The sequence below is a fragment of the Triturus cristatus genome, chromosome 1_2 (genome assembly GCF_964204655.1).
Source record: "Triturus cristatus chromosome 1_2, aTriCri1.1, whole genome shotgun sequence".
NCBI classification, from domain to species: domain Eukaryota; kingdom Metazoa; phylum Chordata; class Amphibia; order Caudata; family Salamandridae; genus Triturus; species Triturus cristatus.
Window position 1 is genome coordinate 1,100,652,163 of NC_140580.1, and position 23,785 is coordinate 1,100,675,947.

Here is a 23,785-nt window from a genome sequence, read left to right on the forward strand (position 1 = left end):
GATTACCTGGCTTCCTTGATGTCTGCACTACAATCTTCTCGTTCACAGGTAGCTGCAGCCTTTCCCGACAACACTGAGGCGAAACCCCATGACGTGGTCCCCGGGGACTTTGTCCTGGTTCGGAATTTTGATAGGAAAAGCCAATTGGATCCTAGGTGGAAGTTGCCTAAGCAGGTCCTGCTGACGACCAGAACAGCTGTGAAGATCGAAGGACGGAAAGGATGGGTGCATTCCACCCATATAAAAAAATTTCATGGACTACCTTCAGATATAGACACTGTGCCCTGCACTCCCTCACAGACTGATTCAAAACTTCCTTTTGTTGAACTGACTGACTCTCAGTGCTATAAACAGAAACTCAGGTCCAGATCTAAACTGTCGGACGATTTGATTGTTTAAGTCCTCTCCAAGGTGAAGCGGTTGAATCTGTCCCGACATGTATCCCTTAGGTCTGAATCATGTAGAGTCCAGAATCATAATGAAACGACATGCTTATTGTAAATTACTGCGTAACCACTGTATTGTGACATTATTAATTTTGTTTTTATTGAGTATTTTAGTAATTATTACGAGTATGATTTTGCACATATATCATCCTGTTTCTAAACGTGTTTTCAATATAACTGATGAACATTCTTTTAGTGACCTACCGCCACATGAATTATCTTATAGACTTGCGCTGCGCAATAACACATTCATTAGTATGTTACATCATTCCCATCAGACTAGTAATGCGACCAATTGTTGGGTGTGTGGCCGACTCCCTCCCTATCAGAATAACAAAGGAGTTCTGCCATTCTTTCCACATCCGTTCACACGCAATGGCTCCTGTGGAGCATGGTTTAGTTTATTAAATTCCATAGACCCAGACACAGCAGTTTATCAACAACATTGGATATGGGGAAATCTGAATCTAGTTTTATTCAAAGTCTGTCACCCTAATAAGGAGGGTCACCCCAGTAGAACAGGAACTGATTTAGAAAATGAAGTGTATAAATTAGGTAATTTTACGCCTAATCTTATGATTCTGAATGCCAAATCCGAAGTTGAACGAATTCTGCCCACTATGTCAGTATTTCCAGTTAAGGGTGAATTATGTGTGAGAAAAGTTGGTTCCATACATATGGGCCATAGCCAATGCGTTACTACAGTAGAATATAGTGATCAAGGTAAATCTTCATTTAGAGCTTCTCGCCATTCCTACTTCATATGTGGTCAGACTGCATATATGCGTCTGCCTCTAGATTGGGATGGTACCTGTTACATAGCATTCCTTTTGCCACCTGTTTTCCTAGCTCCTCCTGATTATTATCGAAATGTTCATTCAGTACACAATAGAGAGCGAAGAGATCTCCCAGTTGTCGATTATACTGAGACGGCATGGGACAAGTATGTAGATTTCAATAAAGGTATCTTTCCCTATATAGGTACAATATCAAATAGTAAGCTGATACGCAGACTCACCAAGACTCTTGAAGCTGTAGTAAACGAGACTATAGCCGCCCTAGGCAATCTGACAGAGGAACAATCAGTGATGAGAATTGTTGTTCTCCAGAATCGTCTTGTCCTTGACGTCATACTGGCCGATAGGGGCGGAGCTTGCAGGGTCATCGGATCCAGCTGCTGCATTTTCATACCAGAAAATTCGCCATCTGTATATAAAGCTATAACACGCCTTCATAAGATTGTAAGCCAGATACACGAAAATCCAGGTACTTGGACGTGGTCCGGGTGGTTTTGGAGTGTGATATCAGCCTGGGGATGGAGAGTTCTATCCTTCCTAGGTATTGGCCTTCTTATGCTCTTCAGTTGTTGTATATGTCTGCAATGTGGACCAGCGATTTGTGGTCTGTGTGCCACATCGTGTATTCCACATCAAGGTTTTCGCTCAAGATCCCGGAAGAAGAAGGAAGAAGAAATGATGCTCCATGAGCAAATCGATGGAATGATGAAGATTGATGTCTCGTGAAGGGCAAGAAGGGGACAAGGAGGGAATGTGGAAATGTGGATTTTCCTGGTCAGTTATGTCCCCTATCTTGGACCCCAACGGTTCTATATGCATGTTACAAGTACATGTATGTTCCCTCCAGTTCCAGTTTCTAAGACGCAAACATATGTGTGTCTACTGTCAACATGTTCTCTGTCAGATCCGCCATCAATGGGCTGGATATTCGATTCCTAAGTATGAAAGGCCACCGACTTTATATGGCTAAGTTACTCCATTTTTACAGTTCAGGCGAGTAGGCCCGATTCTGTCCTCAAAGCCTTTCCCTGCTCCCAGCCTCTGACAGCTTCAGTTTGAGCTCGCATCTGTATCCATGAACTTTGTCCTACTCCCTGTGCAGCTAACGGTGCCTGCCTCGGCCAGTTTTCGCCTGTCTGCCAAGAAGTTGTATTTCACCTTCGAATTATCTATTTTGCTCTTCAGCCGATGCATTCCTGCCTAGTAGTTTAAGTAAACATTCCTCCAGTTACCAAGCAAAAGGCCAGGCTTCTCTGTCCTCATGCAAGTGATTCATAGCCCTGTTGCTATGGAAAGTTTTCTGCCCCTCGCATCTCATATAGACACTTAGACGCTTGTACACGCACATAGTCAGTATAGAATAGATTCTGTCCGAGAGTCTCTTCCTTGTGGATAACATAGTTCTTTAAACATAGGATGTTAGATATGATTTGGGATTAGGATGACTTGACCCCAGACTTCTCGTCTCCACATGTAGAGCTAAATGTCAAGTCCCCTTCACCCCCTAGTTACACGTCAATTACACGTCATGCTGCCGCGCGCGCATCTATGCCAAGTATTATCTTATAGATCCACCTATGTCTGATAATGCAAGCCAATCATGTTTCTTTTATTCCTTATTACGCCTAGTTTCGATTATGTCACTGTTACGTCATTTTTCTTATCAAATGTTACGCCTTCTACATTCGTTTCATTGTAATGTACTTATTATAAAAATACATGTCTGTTAATAAATTATTGTACTTCACTTCCTGAACCTTCGTGGTGACGGAACCTGAAGGCCGCCACTCGAGTCGGCCATTTTGAATGGAATAAAGCCCATTAGAGAACCTCTTATACCACGGATTCTGCCTCTTGTTATTTTGAGCTATTTTACTTTATTTTAAGACTCCGTACGAAATTCAGTCAGGTAATATTTATTTTATTTACCACAACGTGATCCACTTGTTGAAATTCTTGTTGGCTTTGGGGAGGTTGTTGCTGTGTTCAGGTAGCTGGTTGGTTTGGGCGGTGTTCCAGTCCTTGTCAGTGATGCTGTTCCTGTTTCGGCAGGCTGGTCTGGTGGTGATGTGTGTGTGCTTTGAACTGGGATGGGGATGCTAAACTTGAAGAGGGCATGGTCTGTCCAGGGGACTGGTGTGGTCTTGTCAATAGAATGTTTCTGATGTAGATTAAATTAGGGTCCAGGAGGTGTCTGGCAATGAGGCTCTGTCCTTTTACTTGTTCGGTGAGACGTAGTCTTTCCGGTGGAAGGTCAGGTCTCAGAGTAGGATGTAATTGCTAGCATCGAGGGCGAGTGATGTGGCGAAGATCCGTGATGGTGTTGGTGAAGTTGATGCGTGGTCCTGATGGTCTTTAGATAAGAGTGCCACTTAGGGTGAAGTTGGCTGTGATGTGGCACTTGAATGACAGGTGTTCCATGAAGGAAGATGAGGTGTCCATGGATGTGGTGAGCTGATGGTGTTCATGTGGTTGATGGTGATTCCGACTTTGGGCATGTGAAGTCTGTCTTGCCTGGTAGTCTTGTTGGTTGGGGGATGGCGGTAGTGATGTCAGGTGCCCATGCAGTGTTCAGCAAAGTTTCAGTGAGAAAAAGCAGGTCTGGGGCATTGTCATACAGCAGTTTCTAGGCCTCTGTGGCTTGTTTGGTGAGTGAACTGGTGCTGAGGAATATGCATGCAAGTGTGGAATGCTGTGTGGGTGGTTGCAGGGCTGTGATAGTGTGAGACAGTGAAGTGTGGTGTGATGAGGTTTGGTGTGGGTAAGAACATGAAAAGTGCAGGAAGTTCAGTAGAATACTTCAGGATTCCTGGCAGTAGGTGGGCCCAGGGCATGGACGAGTGCAGACAGGCCTGCCTTTGGCACGCCTTCAGGACACCAATATCGTGCCTGCTGCCCGTGTCCATATTGCGGCAGTATTAAATAGATCCTGGGGGGGAGGAGTGATGTCACTTCCTGTTCAGATGGATAATGGGAAAATCTGTGATTTCAATTACTGTGCAGATGGATGATAGAAACCAATGACTATATGTGAGGTATGGGAGAGTCGGGACCCTTCTTCACATTCAGGAGGAGGGACATCATGATTTTATGCTATGCCACTGACTACACCTGGGCAGTTTTTGGCCGATTTGAGTATACTGGAGCAGTATTACAAAACTCCACAAAAAGGCCCCAGAATTGGTCTGTATTTTGCGCAGTGCATGCACACCAAGGCACACAAAACATCTAGGACCACATTAACATAGAGTACACATGCATATTTGTAGACAGAACAACACACCTACAGACAGGCATGCACACACAGACCCATGAGCTCTGACCACTAGACATACTCATCAACATCCAGCCAATCACGTGACTTATGTTGAAATGTAAAGCGCAGTATGCCATTAAGTGTTATCTATTGGAGGATAATGTATTTAGTATGTTTGCAATGTAGGCTGTGGCAGCACAGTTGGTAGCTAAGTAACGGTGATCAATTTCCTCGCAAGCAAAAATGTGCCGTAGAACAAAGCCTGTAACCACTACTGCCCTTAAACTATTGGAGTCTTATCAGTGCTTCCGACTAAAGACCCTCTTCAGCACGTTCAGTAAACCCTTCATCCTGCAGTTTGAATTACAGTAGCAAAGATGAAATCCAAGACCACTGTCTTTAAATGAATGCCCACAAGTGACAAAAATAATATTAAGATTCCCAGCATGAACGGTCTGAATCTATTTTATTAAGCAATTAAAGCCATTTTGTTGATATCTTTTGTGCTCATTAACTGCAATCCATTCCCCGTGGGTTAGGTTTATAAAATTACATCTCTATCTTCTCTTTCAGAATTCTGACTTTACACCTGGTACCTGGAGGAGAACAGATGTGCACTTGGAAAACCCAGAGTATCACACCAGATGGTATTTCAAATATTTTCTAGGAAAAGGTAATTGAGTTTTTTGTGTGCAAAACTTTCAAGTAGAATGGTGTAAAACTGAGATGATCTTAAATCCCGGATTTAGATTGAAGTCTTAAAAACTATAACATGTACCTAAGTTATATTGGTATTTGCTGCTTCTAGGGCGCCACTTGCAATAGTAAATTCCACAACTTCAAGGAGTGTCAAGAATTCCTAGATATAAACAATTACAAAGAAAGCCTGTTCTAATGCTATACATGTATCCCCCTACAAATGGCAATGGTGAGAAGCTAGGGTACCTCAACACCACTGTTTATCACAGATTCTCAACACACTTTTGCTGGTATTGTGTTACTTGTCTGCGGTCACATGTAAAATCAGTTGAACGTGAAATGATGGATCGATCCGCAAACTGGCACAGTAGTTCAAGATATATGAATCTGCTCAAAAGTTGAGTTTTTTAGATTTCTCTTTGGGCATTCCCCTCCAAGTTTGCATCAAATTACCTGGTGTGGACTTTGTAGCTTCAGACATTTGTTGGGAAAGAATACCTGCCATTCACATTCTGACATTTTGTACTCAAAATAAGACCCTTAGAAGTTCATATGTTTTATTTATGAACTCTACATTAAAATTAGTCTGTAGTATGTAGACGGGGAGGACTCCTTATGCAATGTGTGGAATTATACATAGTTAAGAAACAAAAGTGAAATAGGTTCCCACTAGGGGATCCAAATGACAGCACAGACAACACTAGTTAAGCTTGAGTTGTTCATGCCAGTCATTACTTAACCCTGGGTGAAAAGTGTCCCATCATGTTATTTGCTCTTGTCCATTCTTTTATTTTAAGTAAATCCCACAGTCCCTCCATCAACCAATGAGCTGATCTTTATGATGGGTGTAGGAATAAAAAAGGTTGTCATGGAGCAACCACAAATAATGCAAAAAGATCTGCTATTTGCCCTTGTCCAGGATGCTCCCTCTTCCTGCAAGCACTCTGGCAGCACACAAGGGTGCCACCGAGTGCGTCGTTTGATGGCGTGATGTCATTGCACTTGACAACTGTAGCTAAAAGTTCTTGTGTGTGACACTTGCCCATGAAAACCATACAGCTATTACACATTAGCAGAGTGAAACGAGACAACCATCTTTATGGCCTCCAGCAAAGTGAAGTAGGTACGTACATAGTGTCTAAGATGCTGACTTTGGATTCTGAATGGTGGGTTTTGCTTCAGTCTTCCTCACTTGACCACAGTGCATGATGCTAAGAAAATGAGTTCAGCTTCTCTTGCCTCCATTTCTATCTTTGCTAAAATTGATGACATTTAGAAACACAGTAAATGGATGGACATTTATTTGCCTTAGACAAATCATCCTACTGGTAGGGTTACTTACCACATGTAAGAAATTGGATTATTATTTGGGGTGGGTAACTACCCACCTCAAGGAATAATTGCAACGCACCTTCATAATCAGTAAACTAACCTAAGCTCATCCTCATGGTAGCTATGGCACAGAGTAGACAGACTTAACTTAGGGACATTTCTTAAGTATTTATGCAATACCAAAACGGTAATAAAGTCAAATGCATGAAATATAATAAACAAAATAAAATAAAATAAAATAAAATGAAAATCCGAATTCGAAAAATATAGTAACATTTATTAACAACATGATGACACCAAATGACAAAAATCCAGAATATTGAACCAGAGATATGAATTGTTAAGGTTTTAAGCAAAAATGGCTTCAAAGAGCACAAAATGCAAATGGTAGTCGATGGTTGTGGTGGACAAGGACCTAGGCACTATTTGTACCTGATTACATGGAGCGCTGGCTTAATACTCTAACCAGGTTCATCCTTGTCAATGATCTTACCCTCTGACTTAGTTGTTTAAGTTCCCATCCACCAGAGTAGTCCACTTCCAAAGACCCTAGGACCTCAGAGGAGGCACTTAGAGACTCAAAGGGTATTAGGGACTAAGCAGAGGCAGGGTCCAGCCCAGGTCCAGTCGCCACCGGTCAGAAGGGTTCTTCCAGGACAAGGACCTACGTCTTGTGGGTTGTTGTGTCCCTGTAGCTTGAACAGGAGGTCATCCTCATGACCCTCAGAGAGCATTTCTTTTCCCTGGTTACAAGAGATGGCAGGTCCAGTCCTTCAGGGCTGTGCGGCGCCAGCGGAGTTACCAGAGTTTTGACTACTCCACATTCCGTTGCAAACGCGGAGTTTAGGCAAAACTCCGACTCTGTGGCGCACCGGAGTGCTCTCCGCTCCCTCCCCCTCCCAAAGTAATTATAATGTAAAATAAAAGCACTTACATTCCTGCCTCCTCCTCACCATGGCCGCTGTCCTTCTTCTTTGATAACCCCTACGTTGTAAGTCATGCGCGCATGAAAAGGTGGATTTCCTACACGGCACAATATATTAATTGTTGTTTGGAAGTAGAAGGTGTTACATGACAGCTGTATTTTATGGTACTCATGGTACACTCATTGGACCTGTCTCAATAATCTTCTGCTGCACATCAATTCAGAGCAGTTTTCTCATCACCGATGTTTGAGCGCAGCTCTCTTCCACTCATATTACGATCCCTTTTAGCCCTATGGGTAGGATGGCCAGTCTAGCAGCATAAATACTGCAAAGCCTGTTAAAGTCCAGCTCTCCTAAAACATCAAAGCAAAAACCACATAGCACCTCATACACAGATACACAAACACACAGACTTACACACTCACTGTGTAGTGTTTATTCCCTCACCTAAACCCTGAAGTGTTTAGGAGAATGAACCAGCTCAGCCTAATAAATATTTACCCCTATAACCTTGTGAGACAGAGAGCATACACACCTTTAGATGGCGCTAAAGGGGCCAATTGAAGGGAAAATGAAGGGTTTTATTTCTAAACATAGGGGCCTATTCACCAACTCCACATTGTCGTACATTTAGTAGTACCAAAATAGTACTACTAACATACTACAAAATGCCATACACAAACCAACATGTGGAGGTTCTGCCTCTCCTATCTTTCTCTGTGTTGAGGTCTCTGCTCAAGTTCAGAGTCACCTCACAAGGAAGTATATGTTTTAGGGGAGACGTGGGAGGGACAGAGGAGTGTGGCTCAAAAATGGGGAATACTTACTACAAAAGGAGATGGGTTGAGGGAGGAGTAAGGAGGATTTAAGGTAGGGTTTAGGGAGGGAATGCACCCACCCACATAAGAGTAAGTCCAAACCTATTCACAAACTGCAGTTCTAAAGTTACTAGAGCCAAAAAGGACCAACAAGTTGTACATTTACTCCAGATCACATCTGGAGTATGTCCACCATCACACATTGCCATAATCACTGGTATTGCAACACCCTCCCTTAGAAAATAATGGAGGTAAGGACCTAAAATGAAACCCTATAGGAAATAACGTTAAATAACGTTAATCAAACAAAATTATTCAAGATATTTAAAAATATAAATTAATTCAATTTAATGTTAAAAAATCTAAACTTAAAATATATATTTTAATTTAGAATATTTTAAAAACATTTTGTAATTTAAAAATGTATGCCAAAATATTTTTAATAAACCATAATTATTTTCCTTTTAGTTAATTCCGCACATCAGTTATAATGCGTAAAAAATATTTTATTACTTTAGGTTGGAATTGTTTTAAATGTAAAGTTTAGAAAAATAATTTCAATTTAATACATTCAAAATAATTTGATTTTACATTTACATTAGGGGCCTGACTTAGATCTTGGAGGACTAGTTACTCTGTCACAACAGTGATGGATGTCTCACATGCTGAAGTATAAATCCCATTGTATAGGATTTATATTTCGGCGGACAGGCTTTCTGTCACCGTTGTGATGGAGAAACCCGTATACAAAGCTCCTAATCAGGCCCTAAGTGGTTAATGTTGTAACAGTTATTTAGTTTGCTCTACATTAAAAGACGAATGCTCTTCCTGTTTCTATAGGGGATCTTACCCAGCTGCAGGAGGCGTGCAACACCTTCGTTTGGGGAGAAAAGAGGTCCTGTATGCATGTCAACATACCCTTCTCCCCTGCCACCCATAATTGTGAACATAGATTAAACCGAAGCAATTGCATGGACCAGGGCCACTTTTGACTATAAGAATTTTTCGCAAAAGGAAGTCCCGCTCTTGTGAAGATATCAACTCAACATATGGTATCCTGAAGGAGGGGCATTTTGCTATGTTCAAATCATTCAGCCCCATGTATAGGAAAGAGCCACAAAACCACTTATGGTCTGTGAGAGATATTTATAAACCTTCACATCCATGAGATACCTAGTATCTCACATTTATATATTACCCATTTCCCCCATCCCCAAATCAATCCCTTGATTATTGCATACCAAGAACAATGGGGGAAAGAGCTTAAGTCCTCCCTGGGAGGATATTTTCACATGCATGAACAATTTCGCTCACCATGCCTAAGGGTGAAAAACCTACACTAAATCTCACGACACACCTACACTGCTTCATACTATGGACAAGTACAGCCATTGCATGCTGGAGGCAGTGTGGACAGGGAGCCACAACATTACACATTCTCCGGGCTTGACTGAAACTTTAAGAATTTTTGAGTGATGTATTATGAGGTCGAAAATGTGACCAATTATCCATATCCACTACACTTTATCTGCTCATTGAAGTCAAATAAACAATACTTGGAAGGTGGGGGGACCAAATGGCATAGACAATGGAACTGTGGCTCCAACGTATATGGCACTTATTGGCACACAAATAAGTGGCATATGTGTTCAAAAGGGAGGCGCTTAGATTGAACAAAATGTGGCTCTAGTTCTACAATATGTGCACTGCCTCTACTGCTCAATTAGCCTTCAAACTTTGAGACTTTTGGAGGCAGATTTACAAGAAAGTGACGCATCCGTAGAGATCTGTCACTTTCCCTGCACCACCCTGAAAAACCCTTACGTCAACCATGGATGCGCCGTATTTACAATACGGCGCACCATGGCGCAAGGATTGACAGATGCATCAGAAATTCTGATGTATCTGTTGGGGCAAAAGTCAAGCATTGTTGGACTCGTGTCGCAAGAACGACGCAACTCCAGCAATGCATTTTGAGGCCTTTTCCTACTACATTGCATCACTCCTTACGCCTGCTTCAAGAAGGCGTAAGGTTTTGACGCAGTGGCATCCTAGAAGTGATGCAGTGAAATCTTGTAGATTTCACTGCGTCACTTTTATGAGGCTTTCCTGCATGGGAACGCCCACCCTGCAAACATTATAACTGATGCAGGTATAATGTAATGCAGGGTTTTACAACGTGACGCATCTCCCTAGATGCATCACATTGTAAATTGGTCACATTTTTTACGCCACTGCTGCATCACAAAAGTGACGCAACGGCAGCACAAAAGTGTCGCAAGGGGATTGTACTTCTGCCCCTTAGAGACCAAAAAATACTTACTAGCTAAGCTGTAGGTATATCCTGAAGCAGCGATGAAGTAGAGAGTTCATCCTAGACACAGGTACTATAAGTAGTCACTGCAGGAGATGGAGAAAGGATAACATGGGGATTATTGTTGGGGGAGTCGTTGGGGTATTCGTTTAAAACAGGAATGCCTGTTTGAAGTTCCATATTTTTTTAATGTCAAAAACCAATAGAAATGATAGCTTTCAAATAGTCGAGCCAGTGGCAATAACTCAGATAGGATTTCCACAGATTTTTTTTGCCCATTATGCCATCTCAGAATAGATCCACAAAACACAAAATAAAATTGTTTTACTTCCTCCAAGTAAGCGATGTTACTGCAGACAGCCATTCACAATGTTTTCATTTATATTTTGAGCTGGTTTACAGATATTGCCCCTATACTGCTTCGATGTTATTCCATCCTTTTCACCAACCGACCTGTGTAAAACATTTGCTTTGATGGACAAGTGCAAAAAGGACATTTTTGTTGGATGGTGATCTCAAATGTCATTTTGCGTTGGATGGTGATCTCAAATGTCATTTTGCGTTGGATGGTGATGGTGATCTCAAATGTCATTTTGCGTTGGATGGTGATCGCAAATGTCATTTTGCGTTGGATGGTGATCTCAAATGTCATTTTGCGTTGGATGGTGATGGTGATCTCAAATGTCATTTTGCGTTGGATGGTGATCGCAAATGTCATTTTGCATTGGATGGTGATCTCAAATGTCATTTTGCGTTGGATGGTGATCTCAAATGTCATTTGCAAAGCTCTTCATTTCAGATGACGGTGGATATTCACTCCCTTAGTAATGTACAGGTAATCCAGCTCTGATTTGATGAGAAATATACATTAAATGTATGTGATAACAGCCATATGTCATAATAAAAATCGACCAGCTCCCAGGATCGATGAGATGACGTTTGTTTTGCTAACATGCACAACGTGCCTCTAAAGTGCGCGTAGCACACTGCAGCGACATTACCAGACCCCGGTGCATCATAAACCCTCCTGTCTCACAGTAATTTGTTTTCCGGATATTGCCAGGGTAATGCAGCAATATTCTCTTTTCTGAAAGACGCGGCTTGGGAACCAAAATTAGATTTCATGTTCTGTGCAGACTGGAGGAGACCAGAATATTAAGCAGGTATCATTGATCAGAGTCGAGGCTCTGTGCTGTGAGGGTGCAGACCAGAGCAGCGGTCAGATACATTGATGAATGGATGGATACAGGCTTGCACTCATCCTGTAGCCAAATGTGTATATGTACATTTTACTGGAACATTGGGACTATTAATCTACATCTGTCAGAAAAGGCTAAAACCATATTCAGGACACTGCATTCCTCAGAATAATATTGCATTCTGCATATCAATGCAAATTTATAGTTTTATTTACCATTTGCAACCTCATTTATTGTAGTCATAAAATATTTTCTTTTATAGGTTATCGTAGCTGACTATGAAACAAAAATAGATAATTAAACCAGCTGCTATATTTACTGGGAGATGATGCGACCTTTAATACTGGAAGTGACATCCCAGGGCGCAGCATAACAGGAAGTGCTTCACAGAAAGTGCATTGTTATGATTATCGTTTATGGCGTCTTTAACGAGTCAAATGGGACATTTTAAAGTCCACTTTTTGGATATAATGTCCAGATTCGCCTTCGACAGCTTGGGCAGCTCTCCCTCTCCAGCCTACCTACGTCATCACAGATGACCCGGCTGGGTTGAAGTGTAATGCTATAATAATTACCCCTATCACAGGTTAGTGCTTCCTGTGTGAAGTATGTTCATCAAACTGCATTTGGCCAACAACATTGTCCAAATCTTGATGCTCCTTTCTTTCTGATGAGGTGTCTCACTATTGTCCAGCCACACCCCCATGTCAAAGGGGCACGAGGAGGCGGGAGATCAGTCCGCGTGTTAGGGCCCACGCTCTGAAAATATCTTCTGCTGGAGCTCCACCCCCTCCTTAATGTGCAGCTTTTAAAGTCTGAAAGATTTTTATCCATGTTCTCAGTCTAGCTGTTAGGGTCACCATTTCTTTCCGCGACGGAGCAGCCATCTTGTTTCATTGGGTTGTTTGGCCTGCCAGTTTATTCTTTATCCTGTTCCCTCCCTTCATTTTCTTAGCACCAAGATTATTGGGTGCACGTGCTATTAATAATAACAATAATAATAATAATTACAAGAAGAAAAATAATCGAATTCCCTGAGGCCCTCATTAGTAGGTCGGTCAGAAAGCCTCCAAACTGTTGTCGGAGGCTTTCCGACCGACATCCTTGATTTGAATTCCAACTGCCGTATTAGGATTACGGCGGTCGGAATTCAAACTGGCCGGTTCTTCCGGCTGGCATCTGATGGGCTAAGGGAGCCCATCGGCCAGTTGACACCAAACGTAATCCTGTGCGGACGGCGTGCCACCATCGGGATTGTGGTGTTGGTTTCCGACAGGTTTTCCATATCAAGTTTTCCGTCACGGAAAGCCTATTGGAAAGGAACTATTGGGGCCCCTAGCACCCTAGCAGGGCCCCCTTCTCCCTGCGACCTCCGGTTGAGGACCATGGGGGCACCAATGATGCCCCCCTGTAAATCCCTGCACTGTGTGGTGCCTGCCACACAGTGCATGTATTTCCAGTGACTTCATTTCTCAATGGGAGCCTCTGCTGGGAGTCTGCGACCGCACCATGTGTAATCACATCGTAATTGCGGTTTTGGACTGCTGACCCAAGGTCGGTCGGCCTCAAAACCGCAGGGATGTCGGTCGGAGTCGACCGTCATCCTAATCAGCCCTTAAGTGTTTTGGGCAGCTGAATTTCAACTAGTTTCAACACTCTGGACAAAATGTAATTTTGATATTTGAGCACACCCGTTCACTACCCACAATAATTTTTCGGGGCTATCAGCGGTGGACTTTTGAAACATATTAGGTAAAGCCGCAGAGAAAGAGTTTTCATAAGCCCAGGCAAAATGGTAGTTTGACCTTTCAGGCCTTCCTTTCACTAGCCGCAAGAACCTTTTCACTGGTTCATCTTAACCCACATTGTGCCAACAACTTTGTTGAATCCACAATATGATTTAAAGAAGAATTTTTGAAAACGTAACTGCTAATGGTTCATTCAAAAGCACTTAATACCACTAAGTTTGGACAGAAGGTACTAAGGGGCAAATTTACAAGCCCCTTGCGCCACTTTTGCGTCACTTTTCCAATGCTAAAAATGACGCAAAAGTGGCGCAAGGGGCTTGTAAATCTGCCCCTAAGATTTTAACATCTTTACTAGGGTCTTATCTCCTTGGGACACACTTGAGAAAATAGTACATTGTGAAGACAAAAAGTGGGATGAAAAGAATGTGAACCATTAAGAACGCTTAGGATGCTGGGAAAGGTTTGTAGGGGACAGCCACCTCTGCCATCAAAGGACGAGTGCATTGCAAAGCACATCAGGGGCATTCCTCAAATATCCCAAACACATTGCCAGTTTCCATAATATCCTGCGGAGTGCATGTCAAAAGTTTCCACAACTTCCACAACGTGTATCTTCCCTTACCATCACCCTCCTGTTCCCATCAATGTTCTACATTCCTCTATCCTTTCCCTCTGCCTGAATCTTTCCCTCTATAGCCCTCTTTTTCCCCATCTAATCGACTCTTTCCAACTTTCACTCATTCTTCCTACCATTTTTCCTTCTCTTCGTTCCTGTTCCTCTTTCGCTATCTCAACCCTCTCCTTTTTCCAGTTTTTCTTATTCTTTCCCCTTCTAAATGTATTTCCGTGCTTCTGGCTCTTTTTTGCTTTCCCCCCGATTTATCCCTGTCACCAGCTCTCCTGCTCACTCCTTCATCTCCTTCACTCCTTCTTCCCCTGTTTCATTTCACTATTTCCCATGACACGGTTGCCCACAGCAATCTCCTGATATGCATCTTCACCTGTCTCTCCTTCAGATAACACCCAGGTACTCGTGGGGCTGTGTATTAATCAGTTACTATAATTAGCGAGATGTTTCAGTCCCTCAACTCTCCTGTTCTCGTCTTCCTTCCGGTTTTTTTCTTACCATCTCTCTACTTCTTCCTGTCCTACTTCTGCATATCTCTTCTTTCTTCCTCTTCTTCGCTCTCCTACTGTCCCTCTCCCCATGTCCTTCTCTTCATTATTCCGCTGTCTCAACTTCTCTTCAATTTACCACAGCTCTTTCCATGCTATCACTTGCCTTATTTCCTCCCTCATTTCACCTTCTTTGCCTGTCTCCCTGGTTCCTGCCATTTCCTTTCTTGTTTCTTCGCTGTCTCCCCTTTCATCGCCTGACTTTCCATGCTTGTCAACGAGGGGTTCCTAAAGATTTTTCCAAGCGTTGCTGGCCTTCCCCATCTTAGATGTGATCATATGAATTATATCTAAATATATCCAGGACTGATTCATAAAGAGTTTTCTGTGGAGAATTATGTCTCACTCTGGATTTAGTTTGAATTTATGAGTATAAAACATGCTTGCTAATGAAAACATTTTTGCATGATTTTGCATTTCTTACTCTTGGAAATACGTGGATAAGTAGCGGGCACGAATTAATACGAATTCCCCTTTTGACCGAGATTTTGAGGTCACTAGATAAACATAAATGTGCCTCATCTATAATGCTTGTCATTTTAGTCCTACAGGGCTTGATTCCTCAAAGGGTGTTCACAGTTTCTCCATAGATGCATGAGAATCATCATACTAGATGCAAATCCCTATCCATAATTCTGGGATTTGCTTACTTTGACATTCCACTAACATTATGGAATTTGCATGTGGGAGAAAATATCCCTTTTTTCCCGAAAGTAATAACACAAACCTTTTGGCTTATAACGCCGCTTGTCTTGTGAGTGGGATTGATTTCCGTACAGCCTCCAACCTTCTAACGTCTCTGAGTGTGGTGCCACTTATCAATGCTCTTTTGCTTTTTATTAAATGTACGGACGTTCATGCGGATATTGTATCTCTGCAACGGATACAGGCAGCAATTGTATTCCTAGTATTTCTGTTTTTTCTGATGGTGACCGGTTAAATTGTGGAAGGTTGAAACACTGTCGACATTTACTTGGCTGAAAAATGATAATTATTGTACAATGATTTATCACTATAACTGTGGATTTTTTGTTACATCTGTGCACCATATTTAATGGTTGTATGATACAACCACCCATGCCTTAACAGTGCGTGCCTGAACAAAGCAGTCTCAGGCACTACAGCGTCTTTATCAAGCATACCTTTACAATGAATTTCGTTGTAAAGGGCTGATTGGTAAAGGCATGTGTGGTAGAGATCACACCTCAGCGCTCCTGCCCTGAGCCCTAATAACCGTCCCGCACCCCTGCAATGCACCCCTCCACAGCCCAAAAAAACTACCCGACCCCAGAAACCCACCCTGAGTCCTAAAATGACCCCCAGCCCAAAATACGACCCCGACCCCAGCCCCCTGCCCTGAGCTCTAAAATGGCCCCAGCCCAAAATCCTACTGTGACCCCCTGCCCGAGCCCTAAAACGGCCCCTTTCCTAAAACCTGCCCCTTCTCCCCAGCCCTGGGCCTTAAAACGACCCTTTGAAAGCTACCACACAAAAAATTACCCCCCCCAAAGCCCGACTTTCCAAGCCACGTCCCGGTCCTTCCTCTCCCGATCCTTCCTGTTCCTCTCCCGCTCATCCGGTCTCCACAGCTTGACTGCTGACTGCCTTAGCCACACATAAGCATGGTTAAAGCATATGCATGGTTTAGGCAAGCGGTGTTGCATGGAAACAGCACGCGTGGCTTAGCCCACGTGGTTAATGCAGTTTCCCATATTTAATGATAGGTCTCTTTTCGCCGCTGTTCTGTTTTTATGTGATTCACCTTGCACCCTTTATTTGATTTTCACAAGCACTGTTTGTTCACTTTTCACATTGAGTACCTTTTAATTCCTATGTGATGGCGATGCAAATTACAGATAAAGCTCATTGAATATATCTTTCTGGATTTTCTTTGACCATATTCTTACCCTCTCTTCATTTTTATGTTATAACTCAGTTATATGTACAATACATGGTGTCACAGTATTGTAAGAACAACTTGATTAGTTTCATTTTCGAACTGATGCCATTTGGGACATTGTTGTTTTATGACACTATACCATAGCATGAAAAGTTAAATGTCACCTGTGAACTACAGCACCTATTGTGCCATCAACTAATATGACAAGAAAAATATGGCACCAGGCCTACCATTGTAGAAAATAATTTAACTACTGGTTTCAATATTTAGTAAACATCTAATCCAAAGGTAAATTTAGATTTTTAATAAATATTTAGGAAAAGTCATTTTTAGAAATTTAACTTTTCCCTGTCTAAAGCAAAGAAATTTAACTTTTCCCTGTCTAAAGCATCTTGAGGCTAATTTTATTAGTTTGACAGCAGCTGCCCAGCCAGAACTTGACCTTAATGAGGTGTGAAAATTGCTGCCAGAGCAGATACAATGGCCTGGATTTTTTTCTTCCCCTTAAAGAAAGACAAAATTTAGTGGACCCCGGAACTTCATTCATCTTTAAAGGGCCTGCCCTTTTACAAGTAATTGTAAAGTAAATCATTAAAAAGAAAAACCTTTGCACCGCCAGTCAGGCTGCGTCCATACCTAGTGGGGGGGTGGGGGAACTACCCCCAGCCCAAGGTTTGAGTAACCAGTACCACAATGAAGGGAGCAACTATTTTCCCTGGGCACACCTTCCCCTTCTTGGATTTTAGGAGTAAGTTGCATTGTGGGATTGTTTACAGTAGGACAAGAAGAAACAGTTAAAAAAGAAGATAGGGCTGTTCCTGGAAACATTTACCCCACTGGTTAGGGAGAAGACAGGTGTTACCACCCACAAGCTAGCTACTTCAATCAATAAATGTGAAACCACAAATCCCCTTCTCAAGATGCTTTCTTAGACATAGACCAGGTGGCAGAGGATTATTCAAATTGGTTAAATTCTGCACTTAATGTTATTGCTCCTACCAGAGTTAGGGTTAATAACATCGAAATGTCTCCTCAATAGTGGTTTGATGAGTCACTTAGGGCGTCCAAACAAAGGTGTCGGAACCACCATGGTAAATGGTGCAAGACCTATGAGTTGAAAGAAGTAGAAAAATACAAACTATGCATTGCAGAATACAAAATACTTTCCTTGATTGCCAGATCAAATTACTATTCGGAGCAAATAAAAACAGCTGGTGATTCAAATAAAACACTCTTTAAGGCAATGAAAAAATTGACCTCGCCGTTAGTAAGTAATGCAGCAGCGAGTAGTGAGAATTTCTGTGATTCAAGAAAAAAAGTGGGGACAATCTTTAACAAATTCTCTGCAAGTGGCTCTAATTGCCATAACAATAATCAGTCAACTAAGCTGATTTCTGGAAATGTCGGCCTAAGGACATTTAAGGCTGCCACAGTAGATCAGTTAAAAACTGTCATCATTAACACTAAATCTGGATCCCCCAGGACCTTTGTCTGCCTAAGGTAATTAATTTAGTTTCAGAAGCAGTAGCTTCATATCCGTCCAAGATCTTTTATGTCATGTTTGAGACAGGATTTTTTTCCTACTCACTGGAAGTCGGCCTCAGTTCTCCCTTTGCTAAAGAAAAATAACTTAAATGTGCTGGACTGGAATAATTGCCGACTAATCTTCCTTTGCCGACCAAACCGATGGATGAATGAGCAACTTGCTAATTTTATTTATGTTAATCGTCTCCTTGACAATACCCAGGTTGGCTTTAGGCAAGGCCATAGCACAGAATATGCTCTCATAGTGGCCACTCAGGAAATCTGTCTGCAGCTTTCGATACAGCAGACCGTGTTCCTCTGGTTGACCATATCCATAGCCTTGGAATAGAAGGCCCGGCGCTGGCATTGCTGCAGTCATTTCAGTCTGGATGGGCCCAATCAGTGTCTTTTGATGGGTTCACCTCTGAGCCCTACTATTTGCCTTGTGGAGTCCTGCGGGGTTCACCTTTGAGCCCATCACCATTCATCCTTTATGTAACACCTTTAGCTGTTCTGATAAAATCTTTAGTTTTTTCATTAGGGTGTTATACGGATGATACACAAATAGTAGTTTCACTTACAAAAAATAATGCCCACTTAAGTGATCTATTTAGGAACTGTATGAGCGCAGTCAGCAAATGGATGGGCAGCAATGGCCTAAAGCTGAATTCATCCAAGACAGAGGCCATTCTTTTTTGGGAACAGCACTTCTTGGTGGCCTGCTTGGTGACCTGGTGATCTAGGTTAACATCTAGCACCCGTTACGAAGGTAAAAAATTATGAGGTGTTGATAGATGATGAACTGAAACATAAGAATCAAGCCAACAAGGTTACTTCATCCTATTTCCATGCACTTACAGTGATCAAGAAAATTGAAGAATGTATACATTTCAATCTTGTAAAAACGGTGGTCACTGCGCAGGTCGTGGCCAGATTGGATTACTACTAAACTCCTCCTTTAGATCTGCCTAAGGGTTCTTTAAATATATTACAAACCCTTTTGAAAAAGATCTAAATTCCATTCTGCGACAGCAGCTATCAACAAACTACACTGGTTGCTGGTGAAGAAACAAATAATTTTCAAAGCCTTTTGTATGGCTTCTAAGACTCTTCATGGGCAAGGTCCCATCTACTTTAGGAAGAACCTGGGTTGATCTGTGCTTGCAGGACCCTTTGTTCTAATTCTGCCATGCACTTAGTGGTGCCATCTTTCAATCAGTCTTCCTGGGGTGGCAGTAATCACCTCCCTTATAGTATAAAGGCTGCCACCTTGCTTTCAGCATTTAGGAAGGCACTAAAAACCTTGCTTTTTGAACAGTAGATGTTAGTTGAGGCTTCACTTTTTTCCTTGATTTGCACAGTGCCAAGACGCCTCCGGGCAATCCTTGCCCCTTATAAATGTTGGCATTCATTCATGCATTCATTCATTCATACATTCCTAAATTGTACCCAGGACAAAGATGTGGACTTCATGGGTCAGTTGGCTGACCTCCTGCATAGCTACAGGAACACAACAAACTGCAAGAGGCCATTTTCCGTAAGTGATCATTTGCGAATGGAAGAGGACTGGACCTTGTTGATGGCCTCCGCTGGACTAAGTCCTAACACCTAAGGGCTCTCCCTAAGGTCCTGGGAGCTTTAGCAGTGTCCAGAAGGACTTATTCTGAAATCTCCAAAAATGTTGAATTACCAGATCTCTAGAGGACTGGGACCAACCACCCAAGTCAATTAAGGCTTGACTTAGTAAATCAGATTGGTCCTGCTTGGAGCTTCTCCGCAGCAGCAAATCTGTTTCAGTGGGTCCTCTACAAGAATGTATCCAGCCTCATGGAACTCATTGTCACATACAGCCTGCAGCCTTGTCCCGCTGTGTGAATACTAAGCTCTGAAAAAGAAACTAAGGTCGAACATAGAAATCTTTCCCAGACGAAGGCTCAAAAAGTTTCCGGCCAACGAGCGGACTTCCCTATGTGCAAAACTTGAACCTTTCCTGCTCTGAGTTAATCCTGCCAAAACCAATGCCTTTAGCTGGACCTTGTTGTCACCCTGGCAGGTAAAACGGGACACCGTAAGGGCTTGTTCCAAAGGTTTTATTTGTAGGATAAACAAATAGTAGAAATAACACTGACCAGGCGACGTCTTCTTCAGGGGGATCAGGGTTTCTCCACCTTGGCGTCTCTCCGGAATGCACTTCCTCGGGGTGTTCAGGGATGGAGGAAAGAAAACAAGAAGATGCACTCTGATTAGTGCTCCGGTCTGTTTTTAACTGAGTGAAGGGAAGGTGTGAGGGAGGAATACACCCGGTGACTTCTCAGGCTTGTGCAGGACAAGGGGCCGTCACCAGGGGAATAAGGAATTTACGCTGCGCGTTTTCCCTCCCGTCTCCCTAGTGGAGGTTAGCTCTACCCGCTTCCCCCGTCTCCCAGAGATATTGGCCCTAGCCTTCCGGTTCACTGAAAGCAGGCACGCACCTGTTCTAGCCACGTCCCTCCTGGCTGCTCCTCGGGTGCCTCTGCGTTCGCTCTAAGTACTCCTCCTCGTCTCTCGCTCTCCTCCGTGTTCTCCACCACTCGGTCGTCTTCCTCCTTCAGGGCTCTGCACACCTCCTCATAGGCTGCAGGAGTCTTATCAGGCGCTGACGCTCCGTAGACCCACCTCCAAGGGGTGGGGCCGGCGTCCTCTTCATTCAGGTTGTTAAAGGGCCAGCTATGCGGGATATAGGATGCCTCGCGTCCTGGAAGACACAGCTCCGATTCCGGCAGCTGGATGGAAGAAAAAGGGGTGTTTCCATGAGGTAAGCAGGGTCGTCCGGAGTCCGTGTTGACAGGAACCCGACACTCGTCCAAAGGCTATCCAGTGTCTAGAGGACCTTCTTAGATATTGCCTTAAAACGTGCCCTGATGGAGGATTTTGACTTCCACTTCAAAGACCAAGGGGCGGTTATGATGTCGGTGGGACCAACAACGACGTCCCATGGGTGTCATCTCTAACTGCGATCAGACTGCAGCATTCGCATGCGGTCATTCTGACAGCATTTGGCCCAGGGACCAACCAACAGCTTCCAATGGGCCTTAAGGAGCCCGTCAGGCGGTCGGTCCGATCACATTCCCCACAATGGGATTACAATCCACCTTTCTGACAGCCACTTCACGTCGGTTCTTCTGATGTCAAAAAGCTGGCAGAAAGGCTTTTTTGGGGCCCCTGGCAGGGCCGCTGTCCCCCGTGGCCCTCTGCTATGGGCCCTGGCCCCCCTAAACATCCCTGCATCGTGTGGCAGGCACCACATGATGCCTGCCACGGGTTGCAGGGATCTTTGAAAACATGCCTCTTTGCATTGGCGCTTGTGCTGCTCCCCTTTTCAGGGCCACAGCACAAGCGTCAGTACAAAAAGGAATGTTTCCAACCACCTCCACGGCGGTGGGATCCAAATTTGGCTGGGGGGGAGACCACCGACTACCTGTTGTCCGATCCTGTTCTTGCAGCGATGGCGGTCGGATGCTCGTCCAAGCGCCATCATGATCGGCCCCTAAGTTCTAAGGTAAAATCTATGACCAGGATGAACTTGCTTAGTGTTTTACTATTTAGCCGGCACTGCATCGCTGTCAGCCTGAAATCAGTATTCGGTCCCAGTCACCCACGCATAGTGACTACTGAATGGTGCATTCATTTTTGAGTGCTGTTTGCCTTAAATCTTTTAAAATCCATACCTACCGTTTCCCTTATTGGATTTTTGTTTTTGGGTGTCATTTTTTTATTTCACTTTTTTTTACTTTTACAAATTAGAGTGGGATTTCCATTGTGTTGTGTTTTTGACTTTTCAACTCTCATGCTATTTCTAAATGCTTTATACATTTTCTGTAAGTTAAGCTTGTCTTCTGGGTGCCACTACTGTCAGGGGTTAAACTCAGGATTACATTATTGAAAAGTCTGCGTGGGCCTAATAGCGTTGGGACTTTATTTATTGTGGTGGACTATAATTCACTTCAATTACGAATTCATCATTTTACAGCATGTAGGTCATGTACAACGAAGAGCTAGTTTGTTGGAGTTGTTGGATGCAAAAAACTGGTAAACATCTATTAGTATATATAGCTCATACGTTTTTGGTTATTAACTAGCCTTTTATGCATAACTTCCTGTACTAAAAACGGTTTCAGATTTAGTTCTGTTAAGGGCAGGACTAATTGCATTTTTAGTGTTTCTGGGTAGGTAATACCCCTAGAATTTCCTGGAATGTAGGGAAATGGAAAGCTATTTATCTCATTGAGAAAAAAAAGAAACATATTTTAACGTAAAAATGTACTTTTACGTGACATTTGCACTAGTGGAGATGCGCGCATATTGCATCTCTGTAGACAAAAATAGATACTTATATATATAAGCACGCCCCAGGTTACAAGGTTTGCTTCTGCTTTTCAAAGAACATTCCTAAACAGTCTAGCAGTCGGCATAAAACTGGAGAAGAGGCATATGTATCAAATTCCGTTTTTGCAATTCTCAAATAGCGATTTTTAGGGAATCGCTATTTGAGAACCGCAAAACGGGATGTAATAAAAAATTCTCAAATGTTTTGCGATTCCTTGGCATTCCTTAATTGCGATTAGCAAATTGCTAATCGCAATTAAGGAATACCTTCTCATTCATTCCTATGGGCTAGGAGACTCATAGGAATGAATGGGAAAGCATTCTCATTTTGCGATTCGCAATTTGAGAATCGCAAAATGAGAATGCAATTTCAAGGGTGCCAGGGTGTCAAAAGGACACCCTGTTGCACCCCTGAAATATGTATGTGTGCACATGTGGCGCACATACATGCCCTAAGGGCATGTCTGTGCGTCACATGGCACTTTGAAAAATGCCAAATAGTGCATTTTTCAAAGAATTCGCAAATTACCACCAACTTGAAGTTGGTGGTAATTTGCGATTTCTTACGGCCAAATTGCATTTTTTCTAGGCTTCATACATTGCATTTAAGGAATCGCAATTTGCGATTCCTTAAATGCAATCGCAAAATAGAGAATCGCAAATTTTGCGATTCTCTAATTTGCGATGCCCTTTTGGGATGATACATCCCAAAAGGCCTTTTCTCGTTCGCAAACGGGAAAAGGGCTTGATACATATGCCCCTTTGTTTTCTTGACTGACATACATTTTGCCCTAAGAGGATACAAAAGCCACATGTTCCTCTGAGGTGGTTTCATATACCCACAAGGCACTGATTGACAAGTTTACATCTCAACATAGGTCTTCTACTCATAGTCGCCTCACTATTTCAGAGCCATTTCGAACTTTGTGTAATTTGCGCAGCTTGTGTATTTTCCACGTAAGTGTAAAGAATACAGACTTCCAACTGCTTTTCTAACTCAAGATGTGATTGTTCCATGCCTGCAATGCGCACGCAAACATTTTTTATGTTATTGTTTGGTTTTGGTCACTGTTATTTATAATATACCTTTACACTATACTTCTTCCCGTCCAATACCCACCACTTTGTGGGTACTTTATTTGGTGCACACATTCATACTGTCGGCCCAATTCACAAAAAGTTTCTGTAGGTTAATTTGTGGTACTCCGGACGCACTACTGTTTTTTTCCATAAATTCCGGAGTGTGCTAGGGGTACTGTGGGAGTGAGGCACGTGTACTCATAAC

At 42.8% G+C, this 23,785-nt stretch overlaps 1 protein-coding gene across 4 annotated transcripts in view; it reads left to right on the plus strand.

Annotated features, from left to right (window-relative positions):
• GARNL3 (GTPase activating Rap/RanGAP domain like 3) overlaps positions 1–23,785 on the plus strand; it is a 949,195-nt gene that overhangs the window by 727,274 nt on the left and 198,136 nt on the right. For all 4 annotated transcript variants that reach the window (XM_085613708.1, XM_085613711.1, XM_085613709.1 and 1 more), the window contains one exon: positions 5,073–5,172. In XM_085613708.1, the coding sequence (XP_085469834.1) occupies positions 5,073–5,172 (100 nt within the window). The remainder of the gene's footprint in view (positions 1–5,072; positions 5,173–23,785) is intronic.